The 20456-nt window shown below is 39.0% G+C and overlaps 1 protein-coding gene across 1 annotated transcript in view; it reads left to right on the forward strand.

The window, feature by feature from the left end:
* TUBGCP6 (tubulin gamma complex associated protein 6) overlaps positions 1 to 18680 on the forward strand; it is a 35802-nt gene extending 17122 nt beyond the window's left edge. The window contains exons 9-26 of the mRNA XM_019509301.1: positions 1676 to 1767; positions 1876 to 2015; positions 3445 to 3594; positions 4201 to 4282; positions 4379 to 4467; positions 4585 to 4700; positions 5621 to 5759; positions 5847 to 5963; positions 6186 to 7482; positions 7977 to 8032; positions 8273 to 8465; positions 8710 to 8878; positions 10086 to 10227; positions 13221 to 13415; positions 13757 to 13889; positions 14136 to 14349; positions 15683 to 15882; positions 18279 to 18680. Coding sequence (XP_019364846.1) covers positions 1676 to 1767; positions 1876 to 2015; positions 3445 to 3594; positions 4201 to 4282; positions 4379 to 4467; positions 4585 to 4700; positions 5621 to 5759; positions 5847 to 5963; positions 6186 to 7482; positions 7977 to 8032; positions 8273 to 8465; positions 8710 to 8878; positions 10086 to 10227; positions 13221 to 13415; positions 13757 to 13889; positions 14136 to 14349; positions 15683 to 15882; positions 18279 to 18370 — 3616 coding nt within the window. The 3' untranslated portion in view covers positions 18371 to 18680. The remainder of the gene's footprint in view (positions 1 to 1675; positions 1768 to 1875; positions 2016 to 3444; positions 3595 to 4200; positions 4283 to 4378; positions 4468 to 4584; positions 4701 to 5620; positions 5760 to 5846; positions 5964 to 6185; positions 7483 to 7976; positions 8033 to 8272; positions 8466 to 8709; positions 8879 to 10085; positions 10228 to 13220; positions 13416 to 13756; positions 13890 to 14135; positions 14350 to 15682; positions 15883 to 18278) is intronic.
* Positions 18681 to 20456: the final 1776 nt, after the last annotated feature.

Genomic DNA, 20456 nt, shown 5'->3' on the forward strand with positions numbered 1-20456 from the left:
CTAATGTCTATGAAGTCTATGGAATTTTGTACTGCGTAGACAATAAGAAATATGGATAGTTTTTAATCACCTATAATATGTTTCTGTTCTAAAGAATGACTGAAAAAAATGGCACTGTGTGGTTCCATATTTGCCATTGGTACACGGGTATTAAATTACAATGAATTCTGGTTAATTGGTTACTAGGATAATTTGTACTCTGGTATTGTTAGTTGGTGCACTGAATCCCTGCCATAATACTCCAAACATTTATCTGTAAAAGTACAATTAACAATTTCCAAGTATACATGCATGCTAAATCACTGTAATGTTTGCTTCTCATAATTAATTGGCATACAAGGTACTCACCTGTGCCATTGTTAGTACCTGCCTAACTGATATAAGGCATTGTATATTCTTAAGCTTTACTTGGCTCAAGTAGACATAGACAATCGACTGTTATACTTGGTTGACGATGAGTTCTGGTAAGACTGTCAAGCAAAAATCTTTGATTATTTTAATCGGCCTTAAAGTGACAAATTAACCAGATTCTTAGCAATTCATTTCATAAACAAAATCGTTGTTTTTGCCAGCCCGTCAAATTCACCCATGGCTCTGAGACTACAACAGTATCTTCTTCTTGTGCTTCTTTGCCAACAATACAAACTAATGCGTATTTACCATTTCTGTTGCTAATGTTCAAGCCAGGAAAAATTCTGCTTCACTGTTACAGCTTTTAGTACTAATAGAAATGAGTAAAAACCATTTTTTGTCACTAACATAGGTAGTTATGACTAAATCCAAACTGGGATAACTGCTAAGTAAGAGTGATCTTTAATAAAGTCTCCATTAAATTAAAATACCTAATTATGGGTCCAATCCTACAGTTTTTGTTTGCAGCCATACTTCTGTTTCCCCCACTATGGTGTATATTGTAAAATTATAGCCTTAAATTTAGATGAATGTGCACAAGTGTTTTCAGAAATTTGTTATTGCTTAATTGACATTCTGATAGGAAGTGCCATAGAAGTCATTTCTTGCCAGATAGTGGCTGTCTGGAGAATCTTAATCCAATCATACTTTCAGTATCTCTTCAGGAAATATATAACCCCAAGGTTAGTATTGCTCCTATAAATCATAAAAATATAAGAATGTTAACACCCAAAGACATATTTTTAAATTAGAAAGTTAAAGCTATGGTTACATCTGTTGTTGTGTTGTTGTAGTTGCAGTTATAGTACTAGTTTTCATATATTTTATACATGTTCCTCTGAAGTTTCTCAAGTTTAAAGATGAGTTTTTGCCCTTGATCCCTTTCTGCCCCACCCTTATGACAGTACAAAGGGTACATATATGTCCAAGTGCGTGTAAAAATTAAGATAGAAGTACTTAAGGTACTTACTTGAAATAGAATAATTTTTTTAGTTAAAATCTACCATGAAGAGGATACTTGTTATGCCAAAAATTAACCAAATATTGTTAAATTTTTTTAGTATCAGTGTGAAATTCTAAATATGACTTTTAATTTTTATCTCCAGTATGATTTAGACTTGAATTTTTGGCAAGACTTTGTCAGATATCCTGTGCGTGTGTGTGAGAGAATGTCAAAAAAAATACTCATATGCATATTGCTTAAAATAAGTATATGAAAAAGAAGTTTTAATTCTTTGTGTCATCATGTTGTTTTTCTTTTTAGATTTATCTATGATTGGGTGTATAGTGGTGTATTCAGGGACGTTTACGGCGAGTTCATGATCCAAGTAAATGAGGATTATCTTGGTTTCAGAGGTACAGTATGTATGCACAGTACTTCTGACTTTGCTTACTTCGTTTTTTTGCAATTTAGTTTAACTATCAAATGTGGTTTGATATGCCTTGTTTTTGTCTTGTTTATAGATAAACATTATTGGACCCATGGATATGTTTTGATTTCCAAAGAAGTAGAAGACTGTGTCCCTATTTTTTTGAAGCATATTGCCAATGATGTATACATTTGTGGGAAAACCATAAACTTACTGAAACTGTGTTGTCCTAGGGTAAGTACCGCTTCATTCTTTCATCTTATACTGATAAAATAATACATTCTTAAAGCAGGTGTACTAGTTCTTTGGGAAGCTGTCTTCTTTAATAATAAGTGGTGCCATCTAGGGCTAAGGACAGACAGTCAAAAAGCCCAAGGCTGAATTGATTTAGTCTTTGCAGGTTACTCTAAAATGCAGAGATTAAATTGAAACAGACATGAACAGACATTTACCTTTGATTCAGGAAATGCAGCCACATGCCTGCAGTGGCTCAAGCCAGAACCTAGAGGGCTCTAGAGCACAGCTCTCTAGCATGTATCCAGCACGGGCTGTGTGTTCGCTTCCTCTTCCTGCTGCCCCTGAGGCCTCTTTACAGTGCAAAATCACAGTAGCAGGACTCTGCAGGGTTGGTCATCACTTCTTTGTCTTGCTTCCACGTGCCTCTGGGATTTACAGTCCACAGTCGCAGTTAGCAGTAGATTTGAGCGGGGGAAGGGGTGTTCAACTGTTTAGCATTCCCTCCCTGGCTGCAGACCCCAGCAGTCCCCTCCCCCCGTGCTGACTGGGCTGCATCCCCAGCTGGGCTTGGCTCTTTCCCCCCACCCCTGCCATTGTCAGCCAGCCCTCACTGTTCCAGCTAGGGAGCAGAGGGACAGGGCCAGCCCTGCTCTCTGGAGCAGACAGCACAGCCCAGCCCAGCCCAGGGCTGCAAAATATACTGGGTTACTGGGGGACTGTGATTTAACTTAACCAGGAGTCTGGGACAGCAGTTTCATAAACCAGGTTGACTCAAATCAGTTAAGTTTGATACTACATTCAGCCAGGCAGGTTTATCTTAAACCAATTTCACCCATTTTGAAACTGGTTTAAATGCCCTGAGCTTCTGTTCTGTTACAGATTTAAACCAGTTTCTGATAACTTAAACTGGTTTATTTGTAGCTTCTGTCCCTAGGAGAGATGCTGCTGAATGCTTTTGGCTGTTTGGTCAAGTATTTGTAATTTCACAATGCCAGCAAAACACAGAGTTTGGTATCATCCTGAAAAAAATGTGATTATGTGTAGCTCCAGTGAATTGGGTGATGAGAGTAAGTCTGGGCCTGCATAGGAACAGCACTCTACACATCAAGGGAATCTAACTAGTGGAGACATAGGCATCTACATACTTCAGGTGTCTCTGCAGTTAGATGGGAATTTTGAACAGCACACTGTTGAACCTAGTCTTCTGAGTTATATCTACTACTAGTTTAGGCATTGAAATTTTTGGTGGACTTGGTTCTTAAAGCTGTGAACAGTTCAAGAGCATAAAATGATTAAACACCTTGATCAGGTCAAGTTTCTTTGCAGCAAAAGCTTGCTTTGTGCATAAACAACCATCCGCCTAATTGCTTGTTTAAACTTTACAGAATTCTCAATATTTAAATGGGAAAATATTTCTTCTTTGCAGCATTACATATGCTGGTCAGATATCCCTGTTCCTCGGATTTCTGTCATATTTTCTCTAGAGGAGCTGAAAGAGATTGAGAGAGATTGTGCAATATATGTGGGTCGAATGGAAAGAATTGCCCGTTATAGTTCTATAAGCAAGGAAGAAAAGGTAAATGAATATTAAAGAATACTGATTTTTGCGTTATTAGGGTGTTTTCTTTAGAAGTGGATTCTGATTCCTCATGTTTGTTGTCTGTTTAAAAGAACCAACATTTCTCGTTAAAGTCTTTTTAACTTTTGTCTGCTTACTCTTTCTACTACTATCTCAGCAAGTAGTCATTTGTACTACATTCTAATTTTAACAGGTTTTTTATGTTTTTAAAAATAATTTTAGAGAATTTCCTCTTTATTTCTTTGTGACTTCATCTTTAATCTATAGTAAAAAATATTCAAGATACTATTATATTAGAACTTGATTGTTAATTAATATGTTCAATTTTTCAACATCCTGTTGTAATTAATATGGTTAATTGTTTTATCGTGACTTCATTAATATAAGCAGACCGTTGTGTTCATGTATTAGGCCATGCTAAAATTTAATGTAGTTAGTTACTAGACTAATGTGTCCCATAATACTGTGGGTATAAATCTTGAAAGCTAACTACATTAGATAGTTGTGTTTTCTGTACAAGGAAAGAAAGTGCGTATCTGTAATTTCAAGAGCATAGCTTCTTATCTGAATAGCATAATAAAATGATACATGTTTACTCTTTAGGATTTGCGTATTGAAATTGCAAAGCAAGAGTTAATTGTTCATGCTCGAGAAACAGCTAATAAAGCATTAAAAGCCATTAATGGTAAGTTATAGTAGTATTAATTTAATAGTATTAATTATTCTTTCTTGTTTGTTTATGTATGCTTACGTAAATAACAGTCATTTTAATTTATAATAGATCGACAGATGGCAGAAAAAATGACTTTGGATGCAAAGAAACGTGAACGGTTTCAGAAACTGAAAGAGCAGTTTGCAAAGGAACAAGAGGTATTTCTTTGGTTGAATTGTAATGAGTGTATTTCTTCAGCAAGAAATTGGAAACATATATGTGCACATTTCCGAGACGGTTAGCACCAAGTGGTTTTTGTTTTAAATGTTTTGCAGCGCCGCCTTGCAATGAAGCAGGAGGAGATTGATGATGATTTCAGTTATGCACGGGAGCTGAGAGAGAGAGAAAGAAGACTAAAAGCTTTAGAAGAGGAATTGGAAAAAAAGGCTAGGTAATGTGTTTGCTAGTCTTCCAAAGGTTGTATATTAAATTTTACCATACACCTTAAAAAATACTGAACTTTTCTCTTCTCTCATCATAATAGGCACAGGTATCGTGGTTTTTGTCATAATAAAAAAGGTGGTATATCAAAGTAGGCTCAAATTGGGAAGTGGAAGCTTCATAGCCTTTTTTTACTATTAATTCTAGTAATTAAATGTGGGTTACCATTCTTACTTCTGAGTCTAAATGCACTTAATCCTGCACTTAAATCTTTGCAGGTGTTGGGTTGATTTCAGTTAGGCTATCCATGGGGTCAAAGGTCCATGCAAGTGGATCTTTTGGCACAAAGTAGTATGTAATGGTAAATCCCGTAAACCAGTTTTATCTGGATTATTTTCTGAGTGGATACCAAAGATTGGCTCGTATTTTAATGTCTTGGAACATGCCTCACTGGTTGTGTGATGTGTAAAATGTCCTGTCTTAGTCAGCTCTTTAAAGTGACATATTAGCAGCCTCTCTTCCAAGCTAGGTGTTCTTTGGCTGTTATACAATTAAGAGGAATGGAGGCATCACCACAGACCTTCAAAATCTAATTAAGTTCAAGGATACCCCTTATTCAAGAGTCAACGCTGCTTTTACTGACAACAATTTATTCTTGTAACTTTGTTAATTTAATATGTAAGCAAATCTCCATGGAAGTTTTTAAAGTTTAGTTTGACATTGTTCATATTTATGTACCTTATTATAATTTATTTGTATTAATTGACAGATTAAATGCACTTAAGTGTCCTATTAAAATACTTCTGTTGTCAAAATTGCCATAATTTTTTATCACATTCTCTCAGCTGGTTTCTGCTCTGTGGATGAAGCTTCTGACTTTTAAAACTTGAAGTTTCAAGTGTCTCTAATTTAGTTGTCTCTCTACTTCAGGCAAGAATTAATTGACCATTGTAGTAAACTTTCTGATGATGCAGCTCGTAGGGAGCAGAGGGCTTTGTGGAAAATCCAGCGGTACAAACTGGAAACAGCCCGTCTCAAGTTCCTGTTAGAAGATCAAAAACACATTGAGGTATCTTTACATCTTCAAAGAAATATTATTTGAAGTATTTTAATATTTGGTACAATTAATCTTTGTGATTTGGCTGTTTGATCTTAGGAGATGCTTGAAAAACTTCCAGATGGGAAATATAGGAAGAAATTAGATGTTATTCCTTATGAACAGCACCAGACACTTTCAGTTACAAACACTGTTGTTGGAGATCCAAGTTCTCAGGTTGGTTTATTTTCCTGCATAATAATTCGTGGCAGGTTCAAAGTTCACTAAAGTAAACTTGGTAAATCTGTTTAAAAAGCAGAAGATTCACTATGGTAGCACTATGAATGGTTTTTACTGTCTACCCATAGAAAGAAGAAATTGAAAATAAAATATTCTTTGTGAGAGAAGTTTTTATTATGTGAAACTAGCCACAGGATATAATAATTATTTGTATTTCAGGTGTCTTCTTTGGAACCTGTACGTTCGGTTGAGGAAGTTGGCAAAGCTGATTCTGAATCTGGAATGGAAAATGTTACTTCTTCCCATAAGCCATTGCCTTTACTACAGTCAGTAACTAATCCTATTAGTCAGCATTCTGAGTCAGCTGCAGAACAGAGTACAGAGCAGACATGGAGTTCATCACATAGTACTAACTCCCTGCCCGAATCCCATGTGAATATTGAAGATTTCTTACCAAAACCACAGGATGAACAACCTGTTCCCATTAGCATGCAACGATATTTGCTAGATGAAGCATTTCAAAATATCGACTCAGATCTTTCTCAAGTAAGTGAAAATCAGCCTATTTTGAAAGAAGCATTACAAGGAGAAAGTGATACACATTTACATAAGCAAAATGAATATGATTTTAATACAGTTCTCAGGCCATCTGCTGTTTTACAAGGACATATCGGAGTTGGAGAAAATGTGTTTGATGTGGAAAATAGGAGGCCTCGGTGGAATATTCATGGACACGCATCTGATGCCAACATTAAAATAGGGGAATATGTACCTCAGCCAGAAACTTACCAGTTGCACTTAAAGTCTTATGGTCATTCTTCAGATTCACACATAAAAATTGGGGGGTACACTTCTGAAGTTGAACCTAGCCAGCTTCGATGGAATATCCATGGGCATGTTTCTGATGCCCATATTAAAGTTGGGGAATATGCTTCAGAGGTACAACCCTCAAGGCCCAGGTGGAATATTCATGGGCACGCCTCAGAAGCCAATATTAAGATTGGCGAGTATGTATCAAACGTAGAGCCTGCAAGGCCTCGGTGGAATATCCATGGTCATGCATCTGATGCCAGTATCAAGATTGGAGAAAATATATCTGAGATTGTACCCTCTAGGCCCAGGTGGAACATCCATGGACATGCTTCACAGTCTCACATAAAAATTGGAGAGTTAGTTTCTGATGCAGAGCCTTTAAAACCTCGTTGGAGCCCTTTTGGCCATGCATCTCAATCAAGCATTCAAATAGGGGAGTGGGCCCCTTCTACCGAAAATGATCCATTGCCTCATCGTAAACCTATCTCTGGTCCGTCATCTGACTCTACGGTTCAGACATTTCTGTATAATAGATCAGGTTCTGCTGTTGATGGAATTACAAGAGATGATAAAACATCAGGTGGCAAGGGAGAGGATTTGCCAAAGTTACAGTCCTCTGACAAGGGTCCAGTCCTTTCAGATTCTAATGCTGAAAATGATGGAAAGCAAGAAAACCTCATAGGAGAGAAAGAAAAGCAAGAAGGTTAGAACATAATAAAGTGTATTCAGTCAGCAGTTTTGTTGATTTCTGTGAAAATAAGTATGTTCTGTCTGGGTATTTTATGATTTAATGGAATGCATGTTTTATAATAGGTGTTAGAATTTAGAGGCCAGAATTGTGACCTGTCTGGCTCTCTGTATATAAAAGGGCACAACTATTTTTTTTTCTGATTTAAACATTTGTAGATCATTTAAGTCTATGGGTTTTTGAATATATAATTTTCATTGTGAAATCAAAGGAACATGACACATTTAAATATAGCAGTGCCAATTGCATAATATAGTGTGAAATTAAAATTCCACTTTGGAATTGTGATTTTTGTATAGATTTTGTGGGCTTCAGGAACTATTGTGTACTTTAAAAGCAGATATTAAATATGATCCAGATGCTAATTAACTACATGAAGTAGTTAGCTCTATTTTATGTATTCATGAACTTGATTTTTTTGATACTATTTCTTTTTTTTGTAATTACAGTAATTGCAAATGATGTCATCAGGGATCTCCCTAGAGAGACTCCCCAGAGTTCACAGGTAAGAAGTTACCTGTGGAAGGGATCTCCCATCTCTACAGTGTCAAAGGGGTCAACACTTGGTTACTGAAGTCTCTTGTTTCTCTCCAAGTCTGTTAATTGCTAATCATAAGCAGAGTGTGCTGGGCCATTTTTACTTCTTATTAGTATTCATGGCATTTGAAAGACTCCTACATGAACAAGATTTGTACAAATATGGAAATCCATTCTGATAAAAGTAGTTATTGTCTTTTTCCTTTAGACAGAAGAACCTGAAAAGTCAACTGTACCAAATGTTATATCTCAAGAAACTTTAATTTGTGAGCCTAGTGCTTCTGAGGCTAAAGAGAAAGGAGGTGATGATGATGATACCTGGAAGAAAGAACAAGCGTATCTGAAAGCCTTATCAGACCAATACTGTCTTGAAAAATACCAAGACAGCTATGATTTGATGTGTGAGTAGAGTTCATGAAATGGTACATGAATGGAAAAAGCTAATGAACTTGAATGAGAAATCAAAGTATTTAAAATACAGAAAAATACCCTGTTTTAAGTCAGAAAAACCATTTCTGTGTATAACAATCTGAAATCTAAATGTTATAATTTTCTAACCCAGAATGATTTTAGATGTTTAATTGAAAAATCTTAGCAGATATTTAAGTCTAATTGCTTACCACAATTTAATATTTTTCAATTTAGCAGAGCTTCCAGTTTCCCATCTCTTACATCATGTCATACCAAGATCATACACTTTCCCAGTGGATCCTCTGATGCAGTCAGCAACAGATGAAACAGCTGTACAACTTAGTGAGCTCTTATCTCTGCCAGTGCTGATGAAACGTTCTATTACTGCTCCCTTAGTATCTCAGTAAGTATTAGTTAGTAATAGTAAGAACTCGTTTTGTAAATTTGCTTAATTTTCTTTAGTGGTCATTCTCCATTAGAACTGAGCTGCACACATATTTCTGAACATCTTTCCATTCTTCCAGAAGTGCAGCTAATTCAGGGGTCTTCAGTCTGCAACTAGTGTTGGCCTGAAACTGAATCAGGTCTAAAGGGTTAAGGAATAGGAGTTTCTCCGCCTCCTGATTTTCCAGACCAATATGCTGTAAACAGCATTTTGATGTCCCTTGAGTATTCCTGGAATCTATTATTTATCATGTTTGTTGTTTTAGCCTCTTAGAAGCTGTTTTGGAGCAGAGGGTGCAGCTACACGGGCACTTTATTGCAGAGTTGACTAATTAGCTCTGCAGTAAAGGATCACCATCTAAACATGCGCCTGTATTAGGGTACAGTAAATTACTAAACTCTGCCATAGGATAGTACTGTCCAGGACAAGTACTATCCTGTGGCGGAGTCATTAACTGTATGAAAACTCAGGTGTAGCTGGTGACCGGGGTTGGCTGAAGCATGAGAGTGCTACAGTGTAGGGGCTGGCTGCCGGCTAGCCCCACACTGTAGCACCCTCATGCCCCAACCAGCCCTTCTGCCACCCAGTGCTGCCACCCTGAGCACAGGGCCAGCCCAAGGCTGCTCCTCCCCAGTTCAATGTTTTGTAGTCTCAGGCATATGTATAAACTGTGTTCCCAGGGGATATAAACTCCGGTGCAAACTGCACCAGAGTTTATTGCTCCCCACTAATTGCATGTGTAGATGCACCCAGATGGAAGTTATTTACCGTGTTGCTACAGCAAAGGGAAACTGTATATGCCAACACAATGGAACAACCCATGTCCCAGTGATATATTGAATGTACAAGAAACTGGCTACTTCAAATTGTTTTATAGGCAATCACCTGCTTCATCGGATGCTATAAATGTAGTTTTAAATTATTGTCTGCAACGTAGGTTGTTGCCTACAAAAGCTCATGCGTCTCTAAGCCAATTAGTTTCTAAGGTGCCCCCTACCTTACCTTCTGCCTGAATTCCAGCTAACAGGGATAACCACATCTGTGTTTATGTTTGTTTTTATGGATAGCTGGCCCTACCTTGTGTAGGGTTGTGCATGTGCATGCACACATACACACACAATGTATGAACTCTCTTCCATTCCTATTCCTGTCTCTTTATTTTTAGTGTTTCCCTAGTGAACAAAGCAGTAGTGGATTACTACTTTGTGGAACTGAATGTAGAGAAGCATTTTGAAGCACTAAGACACTTTTTGTTAATGGAAGATGGGGAATTTGCACAGTCACTCAGTGACCTACTATTTGAGAAGGTATTTGCATGACTTGTTTTGTAATTCTTGTATTTGGTTCTTTGCAGCAGGCATGAAGCTTGTTAAGTTCTAATGCTCCATAAAGTGGTGTTAAGGCATAACTAGCTTCTTCACTTAGACTATGAGCTAAAAACATGGTGATAAACTGGAGTGAATTAGACTCCTGTCTGAGCTATTTTCCTATTATGCATTCTGTCTCCTGTTGTGCCAACACAGCAAATCCAGTAACAAAGAGGCCTTGCTGAGACTTAAGTAACTGTGGGCCAAAATATACCTGCACCTAGAAATACACATAGAAGTGGCCCTATGTGGCTCAAGAAATTCTTTGAGTGTATCGTGCTGCTCATTTCACTGAGTAAAGTGTAGAAAGATTTGGAAAAGGAGGCAGAGGATATCACTCCTAATTTGGAGCCGAGAAAAGAACCCCACAATAGCCTATACAGGGTTTGGCCCATCATGCTGCTGCTGTGGCCCCTACTGTGTACTGAAGCCCACTGCCACTGGTTGAGCCTTATCCCTCCCCTCCCATCACCCTTCAGGGGCCAGTGCGGTAAGGAGTTGGTCTGAACCCTCCCACCTCAAAAATCCTGCACAGCGCTACAAAGAGCACATTTGGGGGAGCTGGAAACTGCAGCGGGCAAGTCAGAACCAGCTTTCAGAAGCTGTAAGTATTTGGGTGCAATCCAGGAGAACACTTGAGTTTGTATTTAACTTTCAGCCTGTGACAAGTCACTGGGACTGTTTTCTGCCCTGGTGAATCTGGACCTTTAGCTCAGCCATTTTAACAGATGCAAGGAGGACAGGATAATATAAAAACATCCTGTAATCCTGAATGTTTCATTTACATGAATTTTTATTAATGCAACCCTAAGGACAGCTGTATTAATCCTGCCCCCTCCTCCTCTAGCTTTCAAAGGCTACTGCCTTGTAGTCACCTGCCACTTTTTGGATACATGTATATTTAGAGACTGGCCTTTAGAGACTCAGCGTGAGCTTTGGGGTGCTCCCCTTCTGATTGGTCTCTGTCACTTGTTTTCTCTCTCTCTTCTCTGGGCCCAAGCCTCTAGTTAAATCACCCTGTGTCTCAGGGGCACTAATCATGGCCCTAGGCTTCCAGCCTCCCCTGTAGAAATGTCCATGCCTCGTGCATCTTACTCTGGCTCTGTTCACTGCACCTTCTGGCCCTGTCCTCACATCAGGTTACTCAGCGCACTGGACCCCTGGCCCTTGCAGGACTCAAAGCACAGCATGCCTCCGGGGCACTTCCTATAGCCACCAGTCTCCTCTATGGCCACTTTTAGACCTCCAGTCAGAAGCACAAGCAAACTGCTTAACACTAAAATACCTAAATCCCATTCTGGGTCACTATCCCACAGCAGCTCCCAGTCCCCCTTTACCTGTCTCCTAGCTCTTGTGTGTCTGTGGGTGTATGTCCAACAGCCTCAGTCTCCAGGACCTCCTTTCTGTAGGGTCTAAACTGAGTTTATATCCCCTGGGTTCCATCCTTTCGAATCATGTGCACCTCAGACTAGCTACAAGTGTGTCCCCTTGGCTCAGTGGGCAGTGTGCTCTCATCTACTGCAGACTGTTCAGTTGAGCTGCAAGCACTGCCCTTTTACTAGCGTATAAGTCTACCATTTCACCTGTTGTGGTGCATCTAGTTCCCAGGAAGTCACTTGCAGCCATTAGCCCTTGTCTTGGCTTTCCGTTGGCTGTTATCTTAGCTGTCTACAGCAAATTGCTGTCCTAGCTTGCTGTTCTTTCCTTAAATTAACAGGGTTCCTTGACCTCTGTTATACGCCTAAAAGTGTGAATTGGCTCTGTATGTCTCTGTATAGCTCCCGTAACAGTAGCTGAGCCCATAGGTTTATGTTTTGAAAAATAAATGAGCTGGGTCTCATTTACATTTTCATAACATTTAATCTTTCATTAGTAAACCAATGTAAAATACATTAATGTTCCTATCAAATAAAAATAAAAGATGAAAAGTTTATTTCATAATATGCTTATCTATTTAGATCATTCACAAGACCTAATGTGACATTAGCCAGGTTTCTTTGTTTTCAATCATGATACTGTGGCAAAAACTAATTCCTAGTTTCAAATAAATCAGATACTCATGAATGTAAGTCTCTTTGAAAATGTGTGGAACTTAGGCTCCCAAAGGGCAGGTGTAGTTTGGTCCCACTGGTACCTAAACAACTTAAGCAGTGTTTAGGCTGCTACATTTGAAAGGATGGTCTGTATTTGCCATGCTCAAGGAGCCACACAACTCATTCAGCACCTGAATCCAGGTGGTGCCCTCATTTTGGATTGAGAAGTTTCCTAAGTGCACTTAGGTTTTTGTGCATGCTCAGAAGTTTGTTTTGATCATCACCTGTGTGTCTAACCTCTGAAGCAATTCGGTTCAGTAATAGGGAGATGCTTAGTCCACAGAAAACTTCCTTAGGCTTCCTGGATCACTCTTTGGAGATGCCTGCCTACATGCCTAAATCCTGTCAAATTGAATTGCTCTGTACATTGCCTAAGTCTCCCTATTGGCTGCATGGGGATCCTAGGCCCCTAAATCCAGTCAAATCAGACTTCTTTACAGGGGCCAAAGTTGTATGTGTTCTAATGCCTAAATCCTGGCCAAACTGATCTCAGACTTAAGAGCTCAAGTCCCTTCTGAAAATGAGATTTGGGCTACTTAAGTCATTTAGGGCATTTTTTACATGTGGCCTGACACAGTCTGATTAGAACATGTTGGAACAGAGTCGATTAATCTGCTGGAATGTAATTAGAATGCTCCAGTGTGCTGCAGCATCTCATATTCAGCGTCCCACGTTTCAAAATAGCAGCGGGGGCGCTTTAAGACCATTAATTAAAATCCCCCACCCCAGAGCACATGTATAGGCACCCTTACCTGCTACTAAATTTATTTTAACACAGCAGCATGACTCTCTCAGTGTTTCTCTAAGAATAATAATATGGGTTGTTGTTTTTTTTCCTAGCTTGGATCAGGGCAAACTCCTGGTGAACTGTTGAATCCTCTGGTTCTCAATTCTATCTTAAATAAAGCATTGCAGTATAGTCTTCATGGAGATACCCAGCTGGCTTCTAATCTTTCATTTGCACTCAAGTACCTTCCAGAAATGTTCAAGCCCAATGCTCCTGATGCTTTGAGCTGCTTAGAGCTAAGGTACAAGGTAAGAAAGCACATAGAAAAGAGTACTTGAAAGTTACGTTTTGCCCCACACCATGACTTTTTTTTTTACTGTGAGCATTCGTGTTTATCATTGTTCTTTGGTGTATAATTAGTGTGTATAGTATGTCTCAGGGGAACAAAGTTAAGAAATTAAGGTGGTCTAAATGAACTTTAAAGGGTTTGCTCAACTTGGGCATCCAGTGATACCATTTTGCACATTCATTCAGTTGTGTCCAGAGCAATTATCTTTCTAATACCTGTGACTGCAAGGGGTACAAAATATTCTGAGATGACTAACTGTAATGTAGGCGATGTTAATGGCAGCCTTTCTTTCTTTTTTAGGTTGACTGGCCTCTGAACATTGTCATTACAGAGAGCTGCATGAATAAATACAACAAGATCTTCTCCTTTTTGCTACAGTTGAAGCATATGGTTTGGACTCTCAAGGATGTTTGGTTCCACTTGAAACGCACTGGTAAGATAAATTAGTAAATTAGACAGGGTACCATTTAAAATGCTGGTAGCTCTGTGTTTCAGGTACTTGATTGTAAACATGCTATTTAAAAGTGTCACAGTAAAACTTTAAAAGCCAACATTTATTCAAGAAAGGTTATGTGGTATTTTAGGCTAGTTTCTGCAGGTTATGATCTCAAACTGATTTTTTATACAAAAGATGGTCTCTGCGGGTGCTGAAAACAACATCTTGTTTTTTTCTTTTCAGCCTTAGTGAGTCGAACATCGAATTCCGTTCAGTTTCGGCAGCTTCAGCTGTATAAACATGAAATGCAGCACTTTGTAAAAGTTATCCAGGGTTACATAGCTAACCAGATTTTGCATGTTACATGGTGTGAGTTTGGAAACAAACTGTCTTCTGTAGGAAACCTGGAAGAGATTCATAGAACGCATGCAGAATACCTCAACAAAGCAATCTTCCGGTAAGCAAAGCTGGGAAATGCTTCAAGTGAAACGAATAGTCAGTGGAATTATGCTAGTTTACCCAGCTGAGGATTGGTCCACTGCCTTCTGTTTAAAGGGTATAACACACTTCAAACATACAAAAATAATTTCTGGATGAACTTTGCAACATTTAGGATTTGTATTGTAGGACAGTAGGGTGGAAGTAGGACTCATGAATTCATCTAGTTATGCCATCTGCTCTGCCAGAATAATCCCTGACTAAACCATCCCAGCCAGGTGTCTGTCCCAACCTGCTCTGGAAATGCCTAGCAATGGAGATTCCATAGCTTCTCTAGGTAACCTGTTTTGTGCTGGACCACCCTCAGAGAAAGTTCTTTCAATCTCCAACCTAATCAAAAGTCAGAGTTTCACCTAAGCCTAATGTAACAACACTACATGTCAACATGACAATTTCTAAAACCAATAGCAGGCATAGGAGTGGCATTGCTTCTGTCCACCTTTCATTTCCTGCCTGAATTACCTGCTACACACTTACAGCTAAGCCTTCAATACAGGTCTAGAGTGTGGCTCTAAAGTATGTGTCTGGAGCCAAGACAACTGCTGTGTCCTGCCACTCTGCCCTGGATTCACCCAACATATAAAAATAGTGATTATAAATCTTGTAAAACCTGAATATGGCAAAAGCACTCAGAATATTACTGCTTTTTCAACAAGGAAAGGAAGTTCATGGTTTATACTAAACACCAGCTTCGTAAGTGAATGTGCTGTGCTGTGTCTACATGCACAAATATTATGGACATATAATCCAAGTTGAAGGATTGTGCAAGCCCAGGCCATGCTTTCTATATTGTATGCACTTTTAATGTGTGTACAGTGCTCGTTTTGGAGTTTAGGACTGTGTTGTAGGGTAGCAGTTATAATACGAAGCTACAGACTGTCACCATCTGCATTCATGAAACTGCAAGAGAAAAGACTGGCTTTAGGAATCGTTTGCTGTTAGCACTCCAAGCTTCATGCACAGTAACTGTTTCTAGGCTTAAATATAGACATCCATAGGGATTGTAGTAGAGAAGAAAAAGGAAAAAAGAAATAGGGATGAGAGGAAAGTACCTCTGAGTGGTTTGTGGAGTCAAAAGGGGGTTAGAGGGAGAAAAGGTGGTCAAAAGACAAGGGAAAAAGAAAATGTACAGTACAGGAAAAGTCAGTGCGAGAGAAGACTGAGAATGGCATTTCTGTATGGCATCTCATGTTTTACAGACAAGAACAATAGTATCCATTTGTCTGCCCCAGTATGGTACTTCTTATATTCTCTTGTACCAAACAGTTTTCTAAATGTCTTTGTTTTGCTAGGGGTCTACTGACTGAAAAGGCAGCCCCAGTGATGAACATCATTCACAGTATCTTCAGTCTTATTTTGAAATTTCGCAGCCAATTAATCTCTCAGTCGTGGAGCTTTGATACTGGGAAGCAAATGGCCATTCATCCCAACTTTGGCTTGATGCAGCAATCTTATAATACCTTCAAATATTATTCGCACTTTTTATTCAAAGGTAAGAGATCACCTCTGTTATTTTGTATCAGTCAGGTAACACCTGAAAACTGTAAGTGCTCGCAGTTTCTTCTTACAGTATAGTAAAGTGAGCAAAGCAAGAGGATGTTTGTACTGAGCTCATTAGTTCATTATTTCTGGGGAAGGTAATACCTCCGGGTGCCTATACGTGAGTGCAGAGGCTGCTCTGACGCACTGGATTTCCAGTTGTAGTGGTAGTTGCCACACTCCAGCAGGCTCCTGCATCTCGTGTATCATTATCCCAGGCTTAAAAATGGCAGTGAGGGCGCTTTTGAACTAAAGCTCATTGAGTGGCTGTCACAGTCCCTCTAATTTAAGCACCACCCCTCCCACCCTAGGAACATGTGTAAAAGTGCCCTTCATGTCTACTAATTAAGTTCTTAGTAGCAAAAGTCTGATTTTTTTTTTAGCAGATATTGTAGAAGTATAATTTTTGCTTGTATACATGGGCAAACATCTCTGCTGCCCACCTTAATGCATGGTTAGATTTCCTAGTTATCTGGGAGATGGTCTTTGGAAACTTGCATTGTCAGCAGTGACAGATGATCGTATCTAAAATGGCAGAAAATCTCTGAACTCTGCTGTACATCTGTGTACAAGTTAAATGGTGCAGCTTACTGCATGACTGGATATCTTCTGCTAACTAGAGCTTAAAATTAATCCTTCAGGCAAGTATTTTGCCTCTGCATCTTTTTTGTAGAGTGTTTCATGTTCTGTATCAAGTAGAATTTCTCCTGACTATTACGTCTGCTGGCAGGTTAAGAAACTTGTAGAGTTGTCTTCTATATTTCCCAAATACCAGCCTTTCAGATCCTCCTCATATTTCTGCCAAAAAAATAAAATTTTCATGTGAATAAAGGCATATTGTTACTCCTTTTTGTTAGAGGCCCCAGTACCCAGAGGAAGTGAGACTGCTTTCCTTTGGTATTCTCTATTAAGTTCTATTTCAGTCAGGATGTATCCTTCAGGAAATAAGATGCCCTTTTTATTCTTGAAGGGGGTCAAAAAACGGTGTCAAAGGACAAAACACATCAAAAACAAATATTTCAGGATGAGTTAGAGTGGCTGCTTCCAGAGCCGATACGAAGCCAAAACGCTTTTGGGAACCATCTAATCTCATGCTACGAGATCTATGGTTGCTTCCTGGACAGAGATTAATAGATCCTCCCGTAAGGAAATTTGCAGAATAACCTGATCCTTTACACACCCTTATATTAAGCACTACAAAACAGGTGTGTGCTTATTCATCTACACATGCCCCTATGATCACTGTGTACTGCAAAATGTGCTCTGTCACAAAGGGCCTGATTCAGGTCCCGTTGAAGAGCAATGAAAAGTCATCTGTTGATTTTAGTAGCTTTGGATCAGGTCCCGATCCTGTATATTTTACACCTCCCTTTTCCTTGCATGCTGCTACTGCTTGCTGATTCCCTCCACATTGGTGCATGGAAGGTTTATGAAACTAAAATAACCTTTTTCTTGATATTGAAGTCCACCAATTTGTAACAATTCCTCCTTTGTTGTTAAAGATACTAAATATTACTCAATTCATAGTTGGGTTGTGCATTCATCCTATGAGTGTCCAGTTGAGCCCTATTTAGAAGCAGTCTTGGCACAGGAAAATTGCAACAGAGCTGCCCTTTAGAGCAGTGGTTCTCAGTTGTGGTACTGCAATGCGAGCAGGTAAAACTGCCCGGTGTATAGGGCTGCAGCATGCATACACATTCTCCTGCCTTACTAGGTTTCTCTGTTAACTGAAAAGCAAGCAGGAGCCAGCTTGTGCTGCGGTCCTTCCCAGTCTGTCCCCACACTTCTCCCAGAAACAGAAGTGTGGGGGACAGTTACATTTGCCCCATTCAGCTCTGTGTTCAGGGGATGTTGGGCGGGATTATATCTGGAGGGAGCAATACTCCATTGAGAACCACTGAGGTGACTTGAGGCAGCACCAACAGTAGTTTTCACCCCAGGGCTGCTGCCACATGGAGTTGTGACTCTGAAAAGATTGAGCACTACTATTTATAGAGTCAGGGCAGCTGAGTAGTGCCTACTGCTCAATTAATTTGATGCTACAAACACCACAAATTGTCCTTTTGAAGAAGGCTTGGAGAAAGGTGATCCCTAATTAGAAGTGTAAAATACCATTTGTATGCTTACTTTCTTTCCTTGCCCCAAGTCCTGTTCTGAAGTCTAGCTGTTGAGAGCCCTTTCATCATACCAGAAAAAGAGAGGGCCCTTCTTCGTGCAGAAGTGCAGCTTTGTTTCCATGTACTCCAGACTGCTACAGTAGGTTTTTAACAGTATCTGAACATTGTGAGAAGGAATTGACTGACTGTGGAATATAGATTAACACTTGTGTGTGTTTTGCTTTTCCACCAGTGGTAACTAAACTTGTAAATAGGGGATACCAACCACATCTAGAGGACTTCCTGCTACGAATCAACTTTAATAATTACTATAAGGATAACTGAGCTCAAGCATGTTGTAAGGACTACTGATAGCATGGTAAAGGAGATACAGATATACCTATGTGCTTATTATTCATTTGTATGCTGATATCATGCCAGATGCTTTTTTTTTCTTTAAGAAACAGGCCATTGTGTAAAACAACATGAAGAGTATAGCCACAATAAATAGAATCCAGTCAGACTTCCAGAGCACCTGCCCAGACAAGGGCATACAAATGTAAATCTGTGAATGTGTAAATTTATCTTTTCTGTGTAATGGATGTATGTCCAGTGTAAATACTTGTTTGTGAAATAAACAAATCCTTTTTTCCAACTTTATGAAAATTTGTGCGTCAATGCAAAGCGTTCAGATTTGGTTTACAGGCTATGTTAGATTCAGATCCAAGTCCGTTTAACTTGGAGTTGTTTCAGTTGATGCTGCATTTCAATCTAAATTTTATTTACAAAGCAAAATGGAGAAGATCTGTTCAGCTGCTAAGGCAGAGAGACTGGCTTTTGAAGTAAACAGTCATTGGGTCATTTGTCATAAAGCATTTTTGATAACAAATTACACTTTGTTTTAAGTAGTGTATAACATAGTATAAAATGATGAGTATGTAAAATGGCAAACAAATTAAAGTTTAGCATTACTGGCAAATCAAAGTTCTATGAACCACCTTATCAAAGATTTTTAACCATTAAGACAAGAAAATATCACACCATTTTAAAATTCCATCTTAGTCACAAAGATAAGTAATACAATTTTATTCATATTTTAAATCAGTCTTTTATAAAATGTAGTGTTAAACTTAGGCCAGTTAGAGGCATTTCTCCTTAAGACAGACTTTTGTGGCAAATGCTATAGTTAAGTTGATACCAAGCTACAAATATAAGCACATATTTTTTCCAGGCACTTGTAACTGTTCAAAAAATTCTTGCTTGGGTTTGAAAGTTTCTAAATGTGTATTGTTTTAGGAATTTGAACAAAACATTTTCATTCTTTCAAGATTGCATCAGGATTTTTTTTTTCTGGGCATACATTTGAAATCTCTGTACTTTTTAAAGTTCAGTGCTAATATGAATTAAGTGTACTGTACTAAGTTTGAAATATATTAGTTTTGAGTTTATAAAATTATTTTAGGTTAGAGCAGTGGAGCCCCATCCTTTGGCCCCAGGAGCCAGATGAGTAGCCCCTGTGTGCTGGGATTGGGCCCTCTGCTGCCTGGCTCCACATGCTGGGATTGGGCCTTTGTCCAGTCTCAGCATGTGGAGCTCCTGGTGTGCTGAGATCAAGCCCTGCACCAGCCCCACATGCCAAACTGGCTCCCACACCACCCTGTGTATCCGATCTGGCACACAGGTCCATGCCATTTGGCCTGTGGGGTTCCTCACAGGTGCCACTTAATTAGCCTACAAGTAGAAATTTAGCTGCATATACAGAGCCATATTCTGTATAAAGTGCACGCTATACATCTGATCACCAGTTTTCCAGAATTAAAAGACAACATCAGTGGTTGTTGTTAAGTGGTGAACTAGTGATGACTTTCCCTTTCCATTTTTAGTAAAAGTGAAGTGTTAAGCTTTTTGCAATTGCCTCTAAGTTGTGAAATATTCAGAAAAATCCCAAGTGTAAAGTTGGCTTGAGTAGGAGCAGTTAGACCCATATAATTAGTGTAAAAGGATGGGAAATGTAGTGCCCAAATGGTGTACCTCAATTTTATCTCTGTTAAGTTGTTCTACTGTGCTGCCTATTATATTTGTACCTAACTGCTTATGCTCTCCCGGAGGTGAAAATTGCATCTATCAAGTCAGTTGTTACATGAAATACACTCTTGACCTGGGCACAAGGATAATGCTTAGGAATCTGCATTTTTGAGATTCAAATCTGTCTTAATATATTAGCCTCCACCAGAGGGCATCCAGACCACTTTGAAAGGCAACAGTGAACCATTTCTAGCCTAATAAAAGGAACTCTGATTTATAACCACGTTCCAGGAGAGAGAGAGATTTTTAAGAACCTTTTAGGCTTAAATCCAGTTCTGATTTAGTCCAGGTGACTTCCACAGGAGCTGGAATAGCGCCCAACATTATGAAGGGATGCTAGCACCAC

The sequence above is a fragment of the Gavialis gangeticus genome, unplaced genomic scaffold, assembly GCF_001723915.1.
Source record: "Gavialis gangeticus isolate Ggan-Ray unplaced genomic scaffold, GavGan_comp1, whole genome shotgun sequence".
Taxonomy (NCBI): Eukaryota; Metazoa; Chordata; order Crocodylia; family Gavialidae; genus Gavialis; species Gavialis gangeticus.